Source organism: Ascidiella aspersa, chromosome 1, assembly GCF_963924565.1.
Source record: "Ascidiella aspersa chromosome 1, kaAscAspe10.2, whole genome shotgun sequence".
Classification (NCBI taxonomy): Eukaryota; Metazoa; Chordata; class Ascidiacea; order Phlebobranchia; family Ascidiidae; genus Ascidiella; species Ascidiella aspersa.
Window position 1 is genome coordinate 10,719,903 of NC_139447.1, and position 19,750 is coordinate 10,739,652.

At 35.8% G+C, this 19,750-nt stretch overlaps 2 protein-coding genes and 1 long non-coding RNA gene across 4 annotated transcripts; 1 reads left to right on the forward strand and 2 right to left on the reverse strand.

The window, feature by feature from the left end:
* Positions 1–2,813, reverse strand: LOC146167444 (diisopropyl-fluorophosphatase-like). Its single transcript, XM_083389331.1, has 5 exons — positions 2,689–2,813; positions 2,105–2,315; positions 1,707–1,844; positions 969–1,173; positions 1–627 (listed from the first exon to the last, which is right to left on the reverse strand). The coding sequence occupies exons 1-5, from the start codon at positions 2,811–2,813 to the stop codon at positions 362–364; spliced, it is 945 nt and encodes a 314-aa protein (XP_083245457.1). The 3' UTR covers positions 1–361.
* Positions 2,814–5,430: 2,617 nt separating this feature from the next.
* On the forward strand, positions 5,431–19,152 carry LOC146167445 (clathrin heavy chain linker domain-containing protein 1-like). Of its 2 annotated transcripts, XM_083389136.1 has the most exons (13): positions 5,431–5,686; positions 6,265–6,468; positions 6,691–6,851; positions 7,168–7,295; positions 7,404–7,557; positions 8,049–8,131; positions 12,568–12,734; positions 14,231–14,359; positions 14,827–14,928; positions 15,388–15,545; positions 16,121–16,244; positions 17,701–17,881; positions 18,894–19,152. In XM_083389136.1, exons 1-13 carry the CDS (start codon positions 5,484–5,486, stop codon positions 19,077–19,079), a joined length of 1,980 nt encoding a protein of 659 aa, XP_083245262.1. In that variant the 5' UTR covers positions 5,431–5,483; the 3' UTR covers positions 19,080–19,152. The 2 variants fall into 2 exon arrangements, with proteins under 2 accessions (XP_083245262.1, XP_083245263.1); XM_083389137.1 differs by lacking the exon at positions 14,231–14,359.
* On the reverse strand, positions 8,667–10,550 carry LOC146167446 (uncharacterized). Its single transcript, XR_014497470.1, has 4 exons — positions 10,410–10,550; positions 10,218–10,295; positions 9,753–9,839; positions 8,667–9,138 (listed from the first exon to the last, which is right to left on the reverse strand). It is a non-coding gene; the product is annotated as an uncharacterized LOC146167446 (long non-coding RNA).
* Positions 19,153–19,750: the final 598 nt, after the last annotated feature.

Below are 19,750 nucleotides of genomic sequence, written 5' to 3' on the forward strand. Positions count from 1 at the left end.
CGGTCCCCCAAATTTCTCCAGCGGTTTCCCAAATTTTGGACTAGCAACTTTGTGGTCTTTAAATGAAACACTTGCGGTCTCTTAAAACTACTTAGCGGTCACCCAAACCAAACCTTAAAAAAAAACCCTGATTATAGGTATCAATCAAACAGTTGGAACATTTTTTACCATTAAATCATACATCCCTTTTACCCAACAGAAAACACAGAGAAATAGAAGTACTCTATTGAGGTGTAGAGTAAATAAATAGCATGTAGACAGATTTTTATAAGCGTTACGAATCAAACGATGACAAATGGTGTGATAGCAATTATATTAGAACGCAAATGTTATTCTAAAATCTTTTTTTCACGATTATGCACTATTTATCGCAGTACATTGGCATGCCTTTGTGTTCCCATTCAAATCGCCACAATGCATTAGTATCGTGTTCGGTTACATAGCAAACATTAGAATTCCTTTTAAAGTGAAGGTTGCTAATTTCAGCAAATGGAAACTTTATTCGAGTTACAGGTTCTTTACTGCCACCTGGCGGGTAGACTTCTATGTGAGAACCACCGTGGCTAGCGACCAAGAGTTGCCCAGTTTCGTCGAAATCCATGCCGTCAGGGCCATTGGAGATCGGTTCTGCGCAAAATTAGGTGTGTTCGTGTTCTTTTGAGGGAATGTGTTCATAAACAGTTTTGATAAATTAAAATGCGTCGTAGTACAAACATTAAGAAAAAGAAACTAATAAACTTTTATTAGTTGTAAGGTGCACGGTGCGGTGTATGTTGTAAAAACAAAGTTGCAAAACAATGTATCGTATCATAATGAAAAAAATGCTCCACGTCCTTGGTTATAGCTGGCCACTCCTGCTTTTGAGATTTTGAGAGTTTGGTGCTATGTTCCCTACTTTTTTATTATTATTTATGATCTCGTGAAGTACGTTGGTAACGCAAAACTGGACTGTAGTAGGCTATACTCACCGTTCGGTACTTCAGCCCAGACTCGCCTGTTTAACACGCGACCCGGCCCGACAATGTCATAGGCTATTATTTTGTGTGTCACGGTTTCGGCGACCAATAGGAGCTTGTCTCTGACGGCGATTCCGTTGCAGAAGATAAAGTTGTGATCGACACAAATGGGGGTTGATTCTCCCTTAGGAAGACAGTAAATCCGACCAACCGGTTCCTGCATTTTCAAAACAACAATTATTTTATGTTTGGGTGCACTACATACTACAGATACTACAAGTCTTATAATAGTATATTACTGCCTCAATAAAGACAACAATTGAAAGGATATGACCATATAGTAAAGTGATAGACGTCTACAGTAAATTGAATTAAGGTAGAAAACTATAGTAAATAATGTTGCCATCGTTTTGTTTATTTTGGAGTCAGCCTAATCTGAAAATATTTACTACAAAACTGGCGAGACAGACGATTTCTAAAATACTCCCAACCCATAGGATTTACCGTGTGACTTGAGAAAACAAAAATAATTACAAATTCTGGCCTGTATTACATTGACGATAGCTATATTAAAACGTCCAGCCTCACCATTTTCTAATTATGTTATTTTATGTTAGTATCCAGATGAAATGAAAACAAATAAAAGGGGATGTACAAAAATATTTACGGTATATGCCAGCTCAAAACCTTACCTCAACTGCGCGACATTTACATTTATAACTATAGGGTTAGCACCGGAATTTTGCATACCTTAAAAATGGTTTTCCTGTCTTCTGGCGAAGGTGCAATCGGACTTCCGGGTCCGGTAAACCAAATGTTCCCATCGTCGTCAAAGACGAGATCGTTGGCGCCGTTTAGCGGCTTACCTTCGCTATCGACTTTGCTAATCTATAAGCATTTCAAGTTAGGTGTCTCGAAGACTAGGGTTTTTTAAAATTAATGTAATAATTTTTGTGGTTAACTCCATTAATAAGACCACAACTACAAATTTATAATTGATATAAATATGTATTGTACAGTATAAAGCATTGTGCTACCAAATAGTTAACTTAAAAAAATGTAATGGAGAATAAAAAATGCATTTATTTAGGCTTTAGGTTGCTGTTTGTTAAATATATAGCTTGGTTAAACACAGATGACAAACTAACCTGCTCACAACTGCCATCTGTCGGTGAATATTTGAGTAGGCCCAACCTCATGTCGGCCACCCAAATGACGTCATTCTTATCCGACTGGCATCCGGCCGGCCTTCCACCGTAACCGTCCACTTGGGGGCAGCATGCAAGCTTAAGCTCTCCATTTTCGAGGTCGATATTGTACAGGGAGCCAGCGATACCGTCGATAAAGGTGTTTTCCTCTCTGTTTCAAACATAATTTGTAAGTTTTGTTTCAACTTTAACCTTAAAGGAAGCCAGTTGTCCAAAATTATCTTTAAACACTTGACAAGCAAAATAACATATACATGGTGCAAATAGAGGTTGTGAAAAAAGCATTGAGGTACATCTTACAATGGAGAACATGAATACCCAGTTAAGTTTCCGCAGGTTAAAACTTTGGTTACCAGGGGATAAATTAGTACACAATGGCTCTCCATGGTTTATATCATTTCTCTTACGGTTTGCAAAACTATATGCAAGTTGCCTTTTTTAGGGTCAAAACACTGACGATTGTAACACACCTAATGCTATTTATTAACTTATTAGCGATGACGAAAATTAACTGCAAAGAGGACCTCTCTGTTGGTGCGCTTTCCATTGGGGCAACAGCATAAAAACGCCCCTTGGTGTCGAACACAGGACCCTCGGAACCATCTAATCCATTGCAGACCAACGTCACTTGTGCTTCTACGATACGCATTGTGGTGCAAATAACTCAGGTTGACCTAATTTAATAAACAAACAGTGAAAAAGACAATCCATATGGTATTTTTGATAACTGAGACCACTCTCTATCTATCAACTTTCGTAGAGTATGGCCGACGCAACGATAAAACATAATTCACTGACATGTTGGCTACACTACATCGTCACTTACCAAAGTGCAAAATTACAAGACTTGATACAGAAGTATGTTTTAACCCTAACCTTCGTGATGCATTGTGTTCCGTTATCGCAAATAGTACTATCTCTGTTACTTTGGACAGCCTGACAAAGAAAACAAATGGTGAAGTTAATTATTAACGGTCTGCATTTTAGGGAATATTTGCCTCAGTTATCTAACCCAGGGATTTTCAACCCGTGGGATGGTACGCACTTGTGCCAATAAAAAAATTGTAATGCGGATGACAAACGTCGTGCGAGCTAATTATTTTATATCGGCCAGGGCTTAGGCACACGGTTTTAAAACGCAAACCCTTTCATTGTTATTTCACAAATAAAACTAAAGGTTGCACAATTACTGTGCTTGTTTCGTGCGGATGAAATTTTCCCAAATAAAGAAGTGCGGATGGAAAGGTTGAAAAGCACTGATCTAACCAGTGCGGTGCCTAACAACAATTTTGACGAATCAAAAATGCATTTTGCACTGCACGAAGTAGGTATTACCCTAGTTTGCTGCGGTTTGCATTTACTGCTTGGGAATACACTCATCGACGCGGTTATTTACTACAGTACTGAATTTCAAATGCGATTTGCGTGCTGAAAAGTCAGCTCACTTTACATTGATCATTATTATACGATTACAGTCACTTCAACTATTATGCAAATGATTAAACCGTGCGCTTTGTGTTTACGCTAATCACAAGCAAACCCGCACATATTTATAAAAGAAAAAACGAAAAACGAAAAACGTTATTACATTGCCGGCCGCAATAAAACATTGCAAGTCGTATATTGTGCAGGCCGGTGATATTAGGTTGTGAAAGTTCCTTTGTTTGGTGGTACATAAAAAAATTAAGTGATTTGAGTTGCTATTTAAATAATATACTTTTTGAGTATGGTAATTTTATTGTGTTATATTATTATAAACCTCACTGTAAAATAGAACCTTTTTTCTAAGATTGCAAAACATACGCCAATTGTGTTACGAAAAAGACAATGAAATCAGTGGATAATATAGTTTCGGAAACTTTGGTATGATGCGTTCTACGCGAAATTCGATATTTACAATACGTTAGCGCCAGTACGTCAATGCCAGCTAGAAGGGTCGCCAGTGGAGCCAGAACTTTTTCACACAAATGGGGTTTATTGTAGTTTTTCAATTTACGTATTCAAATATCAAAAGTGATCTACGACGCAATGCTCTCTGCGTTACAGATTACTTTTAACAAAGGTGAGCAGTAGAAAACGAGAAATGTTCGGTTTAAACTTTAAAGGGTTACAAAGTTTAATTAAAACAGGTACCGAGACTGGAAACATGTGAAATACCCTGTCCTAAATAACGTTTAGTTGCGCTCAGGTATTTAATATGTGGAAAAAACATAATACAATATGCGTTATAACACTACAGTGGCGAGGGTTGTTTATCAGCTCATTCCACTTGAATTGGCAGGTCACTGATACAATTCACACATCCGGCCCAAGGCAATAACAGACTTTTGTCACTTAATATGAATATATTTAGCAAAACAACATGCAACACGCTAATTCTGCGAGAAATGTGTTTCTACGCCTGCTTTAACACCAAAATAGCTAGTTGTCTGCACTTGACTGGCTTTGTTTTATCTCGCTTGCCTGCATTGTGCCGCGAAATGTATATATTTGCCAGCATTTGACGCTTTCAACGTAATGCAAAGGAAAAAAGGTAAATTGAATGTCACGTTACGACTTATGGGTATTTCCCATTATCATTTCCTAAATAAAGAATGTTCATTTTATTTTTTATTCTACTTTTGCTAAATAAATACTTATGTACAGTGTGCTCCATTCATTCACGCAACCCCATAAACGTTATACCTACCGTATATAAAATAAAAAGTGATTCAGCAAAATATACAAATAATCGGGCGGTGTCGCTCGCGACATGTTACGTAGCAACTTGTGAAGCTATTTTTCGTAATTCACTTTCAGCCTGCATTCTGTGGCAAAGTGCACACTGAGATTTTTTTCAATTTGTGTACACACTTGAATCAGCAACTGGCACACCTAAATTTTAAAATAAGGTTGGGCTCTGGTCTGGTATCATGCCACATTTTTGTCCGTCGGTTTATATTGCTAATATTATTTGGGTTAGGGTGAAAGTATGAGTATACCGGTAGGCCAAGTATTATTATTTTATTCTCCCATATTTATTTCTTCCTTGAAATTTCAATTTAAAAAAACCTTTTCGTTGCTGTTAAAAAGTTTCAGGATTCTGGACCAGCACCAACATCTGTATCTTTTAAATAAACAGGTTTCCATTGAAATTTTTGAAATAAAATCCTAATCTTTTGGGCTGTTAATCCATTGAATATGTAAAGGTGTCAGCCTTAAATTAGGAATTATAAGTCTAATTATGTTTTTTGTATTTTATACTTTAGGCCATTTGTAATATTACAATTATCTTTTACTTATTTTCAAGCAATCACAATAACATCCACTATAACCAGAAATGGATACGGAAAACAAACTACATAAATTAACACCAGAGGCTCTTGCTGGTCGTTCTTTTCCAAAGCAAAAAGTTCTACCACCAATAATGTCAGAAAATGACAAAGCTTTGCTGCAAGACATACGCCAGTTTGTTGACAAGGAAAAGAAAACAGTTGGTGTTGGAGAGAACGAAACCTCGCCACAGAAGTTTGCCATTTATAGGTTTGTATGTTACAGGGAAAATAAGTTCTTCTGGTATTTATTTGTTTGTCCAGCATTTCTGCGAACTATTTAGAAAATGTAACCCACCACACCCAGTAGAATTTCACATAATGTTGGGCCTGGTGGGTTACATTCCTGATAAAGGCATTTTTGTTAGTTAGTCAAAATGTTGGACAAGCAAATAACTACCAGAAGAACTTTTTTTAGTATATAGTATGCCTGGTAGTGGTAGCAACAGCATATTTATTGTTTGTATGTTATGCTTAGAAGGAATTTATGCAGTGTAATGGTTTATGTCAAAATTTGATTTCCTGATTTTTTTCTAAAATGCTCTATAAAATTGTTTTAAAATTCTTGAGCAAAAAAAATTGGTAGGTCTAGTCAATAGTTAGTTACCTGTAACACTGTATGTAAGCACACATTTAAATTCAAGTAATTATTAGCCCATTTTGAACTTTTTCTAAAATTAAACTTTTTGAATTCCGGTTTATTTTGTTGATTGGAACACTTTATAAAATGTTAGTTAAATTTTTGAACAAGTTTGTCATAATCTAACTTGGTGATATTTTTGTTCAAAGTGAAGCATTTGACCGTCTGATCAATCATGTAACGGTATACAAGGACATTTTGGCAGACATTAAGCGTGAGTATGAGGAAAGCATTGTTGCAATTCAAAATGGTCAAAATGAATCTGCCTTTATGCAAAGCAAAATTAAGTCTCTTTCCTGCCTTCCCGTCACACTTGGAAACTACAGAAGAAGAAAAGAGGATTTGGAAGCAAAGTAAAGAGTATTTGCAGCAAACAAAAAAATATTTTAATGTGCATTTGAAATGTTTTGCTATGGTGAAGTAAAAATTATGTCATACTTAACATACATAACACTGTTGTAAGGAAAGACTAATATCTTTCATGTTTTGGTTGTTGTCATACTTTTTTGTCATCATAAAATTTTTTTGTTCTCACAAACATCACAAACTAAAATATTGGTTATTCAAAATCTCAGGTTAAATATCTTAACTGAAAGTAACAAGACTCTTGAGGAGAAGTTAAAAAATCTAAAGAAAATAGAAGATGTAAATGAAGAAAGCGAACTACCATCGGTTGTGGAAGTAACACCCCAAGAAGAAAGTTCAGAGGTTTATGAAGAAAAGAGACCTATACCGGGTTGGTTATTTTTTTTCATTATTGATGCTTTCTATTTCCAAACTAATTTTGTTTAAATTCTATTCTGCCTAATTTTGTCGCTTGTTTTTCAGCTATGGTTACTGTTAAAAGATTTATGCCGACACTGTAAATTTTGAATTCCTGGAGTCTTATACATTAACAAAGTGTCTACCTAATTATTATTAGATACAACTTAAACATTTATTTGGAACTTTTAGACATTTCTAAGACTAGCTTTTTTGAATCCTACTAAAACACAAGGCTAATACCTGGGTGGAACCAGCATGGTTCTGCTTTGAAAGTCCTTTTTGAACAGGTTTGACAGTACAGCAATGGACAGACGAAAAGACTCTTCAAGAGGCTGTTTCTCAGTTGAACCAGGCCATTAAAGATTTTCTGTATAAGCAAAAGACTTCCTATGTACCAATGGCGAAAAAGATTGAGGTATTATTATTAAAGTTTTCTTTTATGATGTGTTAACAGCATTGGTCAATGTTTTACTAAGAACGATAATAAGCTTGTAATTTATGCTGTAACAATTTTATTTTTCAGACTGACCAAATGCTGGCAGAAAGAATGAAAACGAGAACCAAGTGTATTGATGACGGAAAAATGCTCAAAAGGAAGAATGTTAGATTAAAGTTGGCCATCGATGCAATGAAAATGTTTAAAAAGAAAAAGGAAGAAGACCCTGAATTTAACAAAGGTGTTTAACTTTTTATGTCAGAAATGTTGTAGTATATCTAGGGGTGTGTTGATAAAAACAGCCAATTGTATCCCCCCAACAAAAAAAAACATAATAGTCAATCAAACACCAGTTCAAGTTTCCTAAACACATTGTACTATTATGATAATTAATGCACCAGAAAAAAAAACATTCCAGACTTTTTCTGTTTTTAGTTAGTTTGCCTGATTAAGGCTACAACTAGATTTAAATGCAAGCATTGAGATTAGGTTATTCTGGCGAAGGGTTTAAACGTTTATAAAATATAAACCGTAAATAAAGGTGTGGGTTTACTACGCAAGAAATAACTAATATTTATTATTTGATGCTACGCAAGGAGAGACACATGAAGATTCAAAGTAGAAATATAACTATTCGAAAGTTTGTAATTAAATAGATGTATGAACGTCCACATATATAAGAACATATTTCGCTGCATGTATCGCTAATCCTGCACCTGTTTTATTTTTTAGACTTAAAAACATTTATGTCCGACGTTTTTGCCAACGCTACTCCTTTGCAACGTCAGGCGTCGTGGATCAGTGATAGCGGGCAGGTTTGTTAGTTAACATAAATGAGTATTTTGGTGAAAAACGGTGTATACACTGTCATTCGATTAAACACCAAAATTAAACACCTGAAATGGGCGAAAATGTAACATGTTTAAAAATAAACGTGTTTAAATTTCAGGTGTTTAGACGTTTTGCCGTTTATTCGGTCAGGTGTTTAATGCTAGTATTCAGTGTTTCCAAATCAATTCCACAAAAATTTCATTGGGTAAACCATTTTATTGCGCGAAAAAGGTGAAAAACAACACAAAAAGCTTTAACACAGTGAAAGTTTCGAAAAATGCAAAACTTGGAAAAGAAAACTATACATTAAAAATTGAAGAGCTTATATTTGAAATGAAAAGAAGTAGGAAAACGGAAAACATATATAATACACAAAATAACATGTTGGAATTGGATACAATGAAAGTGTTTACGCAAACAAAAATATACCTGCAACAAAAATTACAAAAAGAGAAAAAGTAAATAAAAACAACAAAAAAAGATATATATGTTTTAATATTTATAATTTCTATGCTTGGCAAAATTTTCAAGGTGGGGTCTTTAGTGGGTTGTTTAAAACCATATTTAGTAGTAGTATAAATATCGCATGTTAAATACAATGAAGGCGTTAATGCAAACAAAACTGTGTATGTGATAAACAGTAAAAAAAACAGAAAAAGTTAAAAAAACACAGAAAAAGGAGATATTTTATTATAATATTTATAATTGCTATGCTTGGCAAATTTTCAAGGTGGGGCCTTAATTAGGTGGTTTAAAAAAATATAAACACAGAGCAACAGGGTGGATAACTTAAATCCTGTGTATATCAACAGGCTTGAATATCAATGAAACTATAACTAAACAATTTGTTCAACAAGTGTTGTTCTTTCACAAAATTAATGTCCGTTCCATCCACTAATATACAAATGCAGAAATGCTGCTGTGCCCTACAAAGGTTTGCCCAATTAAGGCCTTGACGAGCTTTTCTATAAGATGAGTTGAGCATGGCTGCCTAAAAAATAAAATTTAGATCAATATAATATACTGCAATAATTAAATTATACACTGTCACTGAGCAACTTTTTTTTTTACTTGCTAAACATAGTAAAATTTTCAAGTTACCGACTAGAACCACTACAAGTCATGTCATAAAAATATGTTTTAGTCTGTCATTAACCACCACAAAAACATATTATTATGACTTGTACTAAGTTTGTGGCAATGCATTCTGTAAGCATAGCATTGAGGAATGTGTTATTTATGTTACACTTTACCTGAATGACAGTGCAATGATTGCGAAACAAGTTCATTTTTATTGTAATTGATATCTTCATAACCCACAAAAATTAAAAAAAGGTTCACCCTACTTTGAAAACAAATTAAATCATTAAATAATTTTATAGAAAAAGGTAATATGTGTTCCAGATTATTGTATTGGACATTATGTGCTATTGAAATTTGTGCTTAAACTAGTGATATACAATCTAACCCAAAAAGTTGCCCATTACTGGGATATGCAGACCAAACATTAGACACAACACATGCAAATTAAATGTATTTACCACAAATTTAAAAATTGGATAAATGAACTTAAGATTAAGAAAAAGAAAATTTGAGTTTGTTTACCTTGTGATCTATACTCTTTTGTTGATTTCCACTTGAACTTTTTCACAGACTTTTATTTTCCCATCTTACACTTTGCAGTTAAAATTCCTGTAAATAAGTAAAAAAGTTATGTAAACTATATAATTTATTAAAGGGCCAGAAGCATTCCGAAGTACTGCAGATTAAATTTCACATTTAAAGCTTCAATGTAAGATATAAACAATGTAAATGATAAATTAAAGCTAAAACACATATCAAAGTACCTCAGAAATTTTATAGAGATTGAAAAAACATCAAAATTGGTGAAAATGTTGGAATAATATTTACCATATTTTTTTACATATTCTATGATGAAAGGTTCTAAGCAAAAACTTATATATTAGTCAATTTTGAAAAGCAATAGTTTTCCTCGCTGGCCGCTACATACGAAATAAAAGCCAAATGTGAATAAACTATATTAATGTAAAATAAGTAAAATTTACTTACATTTTTAACCTTAATCGTCCATAAAGCAAGTAATTTTTGAAGTCGAAAAGAGCAATCGGTTGGCTGTCATTGATTGCCCTGAAACAAAGCAGTGTAATCTTAGTATCTTTAATATTATTAAATTGTTAAAAGCATACTTGATTGTTTAACAGAAAAATTAAATTTCTATTTAGGATAAAAAAACATACAAACCTTGAATGATTCATTAAATTTAATCCTTTCATAAAGTGTAAAGCAACAAATCATCACGAAATAGTCTTTTACAACTTTCCTTGCTTTTGGATTTATGAATAAAATACCTTAAATTCTGAAACAAAAATCCAAATTCAGTTACTTCGTTTTCCAAGACAAGGCTTTTGTAACCTACATTTTAGATTCTAAACCTGACAGTCTTGCACAGCTAATAAAACATTATTACTACACATTTATCAAAAAGCAAATTAAAGTATATATGTCACCACTATACACTTTATAGTATTTGTTTAACATAAATGTTAGTAACTCGAAAGCCAAATACACGCAAAACAGGCTTTAACAGTAATGTATAACTTGTAAAAGTTCTAAACATTTTCTCTGTTTGACGTTTCAATATCCCGCGTTCGTCACAGGCCAGTGCGTTGTTCAGTGGACCAAATCAATTTCAAATACCTTATAAGTTTATTTATTGAATGAACTTTATATGTACACAGAAAATTGTTTTAAAACAAAAGATAATTACTATAATTAGTTAAATTATATCGTAAATAGAACACTTAATAAAGAATACTTACTGTTCGTCATATGTCAAACAATTTATTCTTGAAAAATATACAAGCTTCATGGCGATACAGCTTTTCTCTAGAAAAAATCCGTGCCGTAGATTGTTTTCATCGCGCGTATTTTTATTGCTGGCGCAATTTAAGTAGGTCATGGTGGCACAAAACCGCACAGCTTCGCTTTGTACTTTGGTATAAAGCTATAGGCAAGCTACATTAATGAAATCATATCTTGGATTTAATGGCACGTTAAACGCACTAACCCGTATATTTATTATTTTAACATAATGCCAAATAGGCCGAACAGATGTTAAGTTAGGAAACCATGATTTAAGTAATTTTGTTTATTGTGATCTGTTACGGCCATATATGTTAACTTGTTAAATATTTGACGAAATCGATAGACACAATCGTACGTAAAACAACCGCTCAGTGCTTTAAAATAACAATACCTCTCTCAACAACATCTCATCACATCAACATAAATGGCTTAAGCTATAACTTTGCAAGAATGTATCGAACTAAACATGTCTCACAATCAACGTGTTAAAATATCAAGTGTTTAATCGTCAACGTGTTTAAAATCGTTAATTGTGCTTAAAATCTCCCAATATTTGTTGTTAAACACGTCAAAATATCAGGTGTTTAGCATAAAATCGTTCAGGTGTTTAGAATTTAAACATCAAAATTCAAATTAAACACAAAGGTGTTTAAATTAGGTGTTTAAGTGTTTAGATTTTAAACGTGATTAGACCGTTTTGGTGTTCAAATTTAAACACCGTTCTGACAGTGTAGTTCTGACTAACTTTACTGAAATTTCGTGATTTTACTATTATATTCAAGGTATCGCAACTTTTGTATTGTCATGATGTTACTATTTTTACAAAATCTGCATATTTCTTAAATAAAAGAGATACCAATGTGACGAAGAATATACTACCAAGGACAGGTATACCTGTCACCAGGGCTGCGGAGTCGTTTTAAAACAACCCGAGTCCGACTCCCGAGTCCGACTCCGGCCAAAAAAATACACCCGAGTCCGAGTCCCGAGTCCAGCTCCGACTCTATACAGCCTGCATTTTATCCATTTACGCAACTAAATTAAGGTGGATTTTCTGCAATCCACTCATGTTGGTGGCATAAATGATCCACCCGCATTACATGGTTTAAAAATATGACTTCTAGGTGCATTTTACAGTCTGAAACGCATAAGCTATATGCTAAAACGTATAGAAAGTATCACACAAATATAAACTATTCACATTCTTATGGGAATAATTTGCGATTTAAATAAAATTGATTGTGAATAATTAAATTTGTTTCTAGTTTAAATTTTGGTTTTGAAGAATTCGATGATCCTAATTCTACTTTAATTTAAAAAAAAAACTCAAAAGATCTGATTCTAAATATGATCTAATTTGGAAAAACCAAAACGCTCTACTTTTAATTCGAATCTAATTTTAAAAAGCCAAAGTGAATCCAGTTGTCCCAGTCTGCTGTCACTTTCTCGTCATGCAAAGCTTCGGGTTTCAGCAAAACAATTTTGCCGCGTTGATTTTAACCAAGAAATACCTTAATCTGCGATCGTTCTGCAGTTTTCGGCCGAAGAAGACGACCCGTCTAAGGAGAAAGAAGCCGAAATGATCCTCGAGTACATCGACAAGTTCAACGAGTTGTTCACCGAGAAAGAGTTCGGCAAGGCCGCCATACACGCCGCCAGCAGCCCGCGCGGAATCCTTAGAACGATGGAAACCCTGAACCGGTTTGTGTTTTGCAGGGGTTACTAAATTACGGCCAGCGGACAAGTTCCGGCCCGCGAACTATTGCCTTAATCAATATGAAGTAAAGTTAAAATGTTGTCAAATGCAAATTGAAAACCTAATTTTGCTGAAATTTGAAATGTTATGACATTGATTAAGGCTCAATACAGTTGTTATTGTATATTTATTTTTTATATTTCTTTCGTATAACAATTAATAGGTTAATATAGTTCGACAGTTTTTTTATCCGCCCGCTTTGGTCAGGCCTTACAGTTAACCGGCAAAAAGTTTGGTGACCACTGGTCTGTTGCATAATGACGCAATTCGATTTATGGTCTTGTCGTCGACCTTATACTTTGGAATGCTGATTGACAATTTAATTTATACAATAACGAAGGTAAGACCTGGGTTTTAAACCCTCACGCGATTTTACCAACCAAAAAAATCTAGTCAGATTACCAATTACAAAAATAAACATCATAATTTACAATTACGAAAGTAAACATCAGATTAATTATTACCAAAATAAACAATAAGATGTTTTTCTGAAATAATGGCAAGCTTTATAATGCTGGTGTATTAATCCTGTGCATAAATATATCTGTTATATTCAAAATTTGCCCGTTTGATTTGTTGTCTGTTTTACAATAGTGCTGGTCATACCGCTTATGAAAATAAATAATCTCTTTGTAAAAAGAATTGGATCTAAAACCCTTTACTCGCGGTTTCCACAAGACATAAAAAAAACTCAAAATTCCATGTAACCTTTCCACTTTCGGGATAGTTTAACCGATTAAAATCTTAATAACCCACTTTAAAGGTTGTTTTTAAAGGTTAAAATGCCGCTACGTATCTAAACCCTCATCACACTCTCCTTTTCTCGGCAGAGTTCATTACTGGGTTCCATACAATCCGTGTTAAGTCTACTGATCTCACAACTAAAATGTATAGTTTTAAAGACTATTCTTTTAGATTCTACCACGTGTTAACGCAGTTATCGTGTTAACTTAACTTGAAATGTCCGATTTACATCATTAGGGTCCGATACCTCATACAAAGTGGTAAGATTGTTACCAATACTAAAGGTTACAGGTGATCATCCGATACCAAGCGGTTATAGACAATCAGGCCATGATTTGCAACCATCGAAGCGATTCTACCCGAAAAAGTAATCTTGTTTATGAATAGTATATTAACAACTGGAGTTTACTGAATTTCGTAAGGCTAAGGCAAATGCCGGCCCAATAACCCCCCAAAATATCTTTGAACTTTTTTATTTGATCTATTTTGCTTCTTTTAGCATAGAAATTTTGCGATATGCTACAAGATCGGATTCGACGCTTTTAGTCCCAAATAAGTATCGGAATAAGATGTGAAGTACTGGGTATGATGCTTCCCTAAACATCAACACTCGTGTGTTAGTCTCTATGTGCATCTGTATGTCTGTGTACAAGTATATATAAATGTATAGCATATATCAATATTCTACAATCGTCAGATTTAGGGAAGTGTCGCTGAACTTCCCTGGTGCTCCCAGTCCTCTTCTGCTTTACGCCGAGGCGCTCATGCACTCATCCAGCTCCCAGGAGAACAAGGTGGACGGCGAGATATCGACCGTTTGCACCAGGCAAGTTGCCCCCGTCGGCTGCAGTTGAGCCTTTGTTGCCTCTGATAAAGTTTACATTGCGGAACAACATACCCTCTGATAAAGTTTACATTGCGGAACAACATAAAATTTATTTTATTTCCAGCTTACAGGTTATTTGTTTTTACAAGTACCGTTGCAACACCAATATTTCATCTACTAGCTGTTATATTGAGCTACTAGCTGTTATATTGAGCGGCTAGTTAACATGTGTGTGACCCTAACGGGCACTATGCAATAGGCTTTGTTATGGTGTCGCTTTTATCTATGACTCGGCTTAATTGAATGTATGTGTTCAATACAGCCAAGCACCCACAATACGATAACTCACATTTTCTCTACGAACATGCAGAATCGACCTTTTGTGCAAAAACTACTGCACTGTCGGACTTTAGTGACATACTGCTTAAGCACAGTGCAACACTTTTAAGTTTGCGTGTTTGGTTCAGGTGCGCTTTGAACGAGAACCGCCCGGACCTGGTGGAGCATTGGTTGTCCAAAGGATGTCTAACGCTGTCGGAAGAGTTGGGCGAAATGCTAGTGCAATACAGGTAAGCATTAACGTTTTTCGTTAATTCCGAAAACACAGTTACCAACTTTGGAGCATAATGGTTGGAGGTTATAGTAAGACGTAATAAGAATATCAAAGCCCATACAGAAGTAGGTATCACTTTGAACGTTTCGAATAACTCTTAATTCATTTTCAACATAGTAAGAAGGCAACTGGTTATAAGTTATCACCTAATTACTTAATATAACAAACAGACAACGATGGGTCCGACAAACATCAGGGTCTGTTATCTTAATGTGAACAACATTCTACGTGGTCGTAAAATCGATGCCCGAAGTTTTATAGAGACTGCCACTCAATAGAAGCCAAGCGCACTTCGCAAAAAATGATATTACGAAATGAAGACTAATAAAAAAAATTAGAAACTTTAAATGAAACTTGTCTTGTACTGCCGTATTTATATGCTCATACTTGACTTTTGCACACTTTTTCAACATAGCGCTATCAACGACCAGCATCGCGACGTGTGTCTCACCATGGCGCTCAAGCTCTTTACCGACCTCTCGTGCCACATGTGGGCGTGTATGACGTATTACCAACTGTCGCACTTGGGCTCGCTCGTCGACTACGCCAAGAACACCGCCAACTTCAACAAAAGTACAAGCGACGCCTGGGTTATTTTTAATTTTTATAAAGTGTTTCTATACAAGCTCGCTATGTGTCAAGAATGCTTTTGCATTCAGCTAAGAGAGCACTTCTTTCGTTGCGGAAACGCTGAACTTTCGAGAAGGTCATGTGTTGTAACCTCGGATACACAGAGCTTTTACTGTCAGCCAATTACATGAGAGCCTCCCAGAGCTTTGGTGTATGCTTATTTGCAAAATTATACGTGTCAGAGCATGTTTTCTTCATTAAGCAGTATCGCTGTTTCACCAAACGTCTAACATACGCGACTTATAAGGATTTTATCGTTTTCCTGAGTTTCAGCAAGTAACGTTTAAATCCGAAATATGCCTTGTATTACATTGCTATAGGTTAAAATAGATATTAGCATTAAATATTTTAGAAGTTCCTATGACAAAAAACTTAAAATCCCCCAAAAGCCTATAAACAGCTACCCCTCTCTTTTTAGAAAAAACTATGGACTATTGTGAAAAAGTCAACTGGCAGTGTTTTGAGTTATATAATTGTGGAGCTTTTTATTTAAACCAACCTTGTGTTTTCAATTTTAGAGGAGTATTTGGAGATGCTTAAGTGCTGCCCCGAGCCTAGCCTGGTGTGGAGCCTGTGTCGTCATGCAGCCCCTTCGCCCGAAATGACGTCACACAGTCACGTCACGCCGGTGCTTCCCCTCAGGTGTCAATCGTTTGCTACTATAATTTTTTTTACATCGTCGCCTTCGTCCGATGGAAATAACGCATAAGGCTTTAATGCGACATGCTCAAAATGCCACGACTGTTACCTGACCACAAGATAACTGTTAGAATAGGGACGGTGCACTAGTGAAAAAAAAATAAAAATTTTGAAGTTTTAAAAGGCATTGACAAAGAATAATCTACCTGATAAACCATGAAGTTTATCGCCAAACGATTATTTCTGACCTCCACCATCAAACACATAAGCTTGTAATTCCTTCGCGGCAAGGTTTTGGTAAGTAAAGCTTTATAAAGCCGAACTGGTTTGCACTTAAATGAGTTGTTTAATCGACCGTCTGACTTTAAGGCTTTACGAAGCACCCCAGCATGATTTATTGACCTTCGCCGACTTATTATTTTGCCGTGTGGTAAGTTAAATACATTGGAATAGAGATATCGGTAAAATTTGTTAAGCGATAAGCAAAACGAGGAACGTCGATCCAACTGAAAACAAATTTGGTTGGTAACGCCGCGCCCCGTTCCCGCGCTTTTGGAACCCGCAGTAAATTTGACACCATTAAAATCCTTTGTACACCGAAAGCCATTGCAGACTTTCCGAATCTGTCGACCAATGATTCAAGCAGGGCAGGCTAGAAAAACAACTTTAGCCTGCGGTGGGAGGATGGAACTCACGACCTCCGGTAATACCGGGACCGTCGCTCATCCAACTGAGCTATCAGAGCCTGGAGCGATTCGAGAAACAACCATACGCCAATGCCACATTCTGTTAGTACTATAGGAACTTTATATGGAAGGGGATCTACAGTACCACATCATTATTCAATGAACTCATGTTCACATATATGTGTGTTAACAACTGTGATCTAGCCCAGTGGTCGGCAAACTGTGGGCCGCTGCCTAAATGTGGGCCGCAGAGCCATTTTTAGTGGGCCGCAAGTTACTTTTGAATAGCTTAGTGTTATCATGTAGTTAAGGGCCGCGTGATAGCCGTACATTCACTGCACTTTGTTTTAAAAATACATGTGGTTTAGAATTTTTATAATACCCAGGGTGGTTCAGACCCACGTGCCAAATGTGGTCCTGACTACATGTCGAACTATATTTTTGGCCAACTTTAACTATATATGTAAACGCAAATTTTTTTCGCGCTTCGAGTGTACCGGTATGTTTTGGGCTTTTAAAGTATGATTTACATTATGGCATGGTAGTGTTTTGGGCATCAAGGCGCCGTGTAATATTTTCCTTAATATCCTAAATCCGCCACTGTTTTTATGCTGGTTTTGCGTAGTGGGCCTTCAATTGCTCTAAAAAGACTTTGGGCAGCGACAAAAAAGTTTGCCGACCACTGATCTAGCCCTTCTGAAGTTGCGTTTTGACCAACGATTACGGCTTACGTACATTAAAATCCTTATAACTTATATTCCCAACGCCGCCAGATTCGACGAAGCGATCCTGGCCCTGGCCTCGACCAGTCAGCCCGGGCAAAACCCGGCGGCCATCTTCATGGACGACGTCTACAACGCGAGTCTGCTCTTCGCGGAGGACGACGAGGGAAATGAGAGGGTGGCCGGAAGAATGGACTCGCCCGATTCACTGCACAAGATCATTTACCACGAGGTACTACCAGGCTTAGAATGCTAAGGCCTGTACTGCTTTGAACACCGAGTCAAATATTTGCACCAATTCATATTTAAGCTAGAAAACGCCGACTTACTCCACATGATCATTTACCAAGAGGTGCTATCAGGGTTAGACTACTAAGGCCTGTGCTGTTTCGAACACCGATGCAAATATTCGTACCAATTTAGATTTAAGCTAGTAAGCGCCCCACTTACTCCACCTGATCATTTACCAAGAGGTATACTATCAGGTTTTGGGTTACTTCGTAAGCCGAGTGAATTATTCGCCCGAAATTCGATTTAACCTAGTAAACGTACCGATGAACGATATAAGTTTGAAATATGGCGTGGCTGCCAGGCACATAAGTATACTAACGAGATGCTCCTCCGAAGATTTCTTATCCAACTTCCGACGTTTCGACTCCTTTTAATGGCGTTTTTACCAGGAAATAGAACATTACACCATAAACACTCGAAAAAATAACGCGATTAGGTAACGCACTAATCATTCGCTATATTTTTCTTTCAGCATCCAGCTGTACGGCTCGACAGTAGGTCAAAACGTCATTAAATTTTTACTTTATCTATGTGATAAACAGATGATCAACCATAAAACGGCATACTAATGCAGCCACGTGAGTAATTTTTCGATCCCCTGTCGAAATTTAACGTGCTTGGTAGCATCAAAATAATCAAGCGTAACTGTTCTATTTTTTTGTACAGTTGCCCAAAAGCGCATATAAAACTAAACGGTATAAAAAGCATAGTGGTTGAAGGTTTTAGTTAGACGGAGTAGGAATTTAAATGCCCATTGCCCATATAAAACTAGCTTACAATTCGAACGGTACGAGTAACCCTTTGTTCATTTTCAACATGGTGGAAATCCACTGAAAAGCAGTATTGAGTTGAACGTATACCCTGTTGACCTGTTGTATATCAGCAAGAATCTCCTCGTTTTTCATTGTATTCATTTATACGTTGTTTTACTTATATTTCCTACGTTAAAACAGATCGATCCATCGCTAGTAGACGAAAACGACTGTGATTGGTCGAGCATCGCCGACTTTTGCACCAATCAAAATCTGCCAGAAGTCGCCATCGAGATACGCGCGGCAATCGTTGTGAAAATTTCGATTACTCGAGCTTTGGAAGTGATTGCTCAGCATGAAAAGGAACAATTCGACTATTACACTTAAATTCGTTGTAGACCTATTTGTTAAAGTTTTTTGGGTTGTTTTTTGTTGTTTAAAGCTTAATACATATTTTTTTATGATTTCCGTCGAGTTTTTATGTTTAAAAAAGACGCAAACCCTTGGAACAGAAATATTTTATTTGCAGCATAAGTTCATTAGTAAAGTCGTTGCCATATAAAAGCTTTATTTGAAATTAAACTAAATCAAAAAATGACACTATGTTTGAAGAGAATCAGTATCGTTTATTTGATAAAGTACGCTTAAGCGAGCAACTATTTAGCAGTTAAAAAAAAAAAAAAAAAAATTTGGTTTTCATTTAAACAAAAAAAGACGATACCCTCAGACAACGTTCAACTTGGTGGCTTTAACTATTGGGTTAACTTAAACAACTGGTAGAACATAGTTTTATTATGATAACCTCGATTACTCGAAGATACATTGCTCCAAGGTGTGGTCCACTAAAAAAATAAACAGTAGAGAAGCGTATTTAAATTGTTCGATGTAAATGGAGTATGTATATATCTACATAATTATACGTTTTCGTGCTCGTGGTAAATTTAATTACACCGCAGCGCCTTGTAAGCAAAATATCGTGAAACAAGTTTTAAACTATGATTCCAAGTGAAATACGCACAACAAATGATCGCGAAGCTTTTCGCGACACGCTGTAGAAT

What these genes read in the sequence shown, in the direction of transcription:
- LOC146167444 (XM_083389331.1), bottom strand. Translation starts at nt 2,813, where the DNA reads ATGCGTATCGTAGAAGCACAAGTGACGTTGGTCTGCAATGGATTAGAT. An exon ending in CAGATGGCAGTTGTGAGCAG is followed by an intron (nt 1,845 to 2,104) that starts GTTAGTTTGTCA and finishes AAATGCTTATAG; the next exon opens with ATTAGCAAAGTCGATAGCGA. An exon ending in CTGGGCTGAAGTACCGAACG is followed by an intron (nt 628 to 968) that starts GTGAGTATAGCC and finishes AATTTTGCGCAG; the next exon opens with AACCGATCTCCAATGGCCCT.
- LOC146167445 (XM_083389136.1), top strand. Translation starts at nt 5,484, where the DNA reads ATGGATACGGAAAACAAACTACATAAATTAACACCAGAGGCTCTTGCT. An exon ending in AAAGAGGATTTGGAAGCAAA is followed by an intron (nt 6,469 to 6,690) that starts GTAAAGAGTATT and finishes TCAAAATCTCAG; the next exon opens with GTTAAATATCTTAACTGAAA. An exon ending in AGACCCTGAATTTAACAAAG is followed by an intron (nt 7,558 to 8,048) that starts GTGTTTAACTTT and finishes TTTATTTTTTAG; the next exon opens with ACTTAAAAACATTTATGTCC.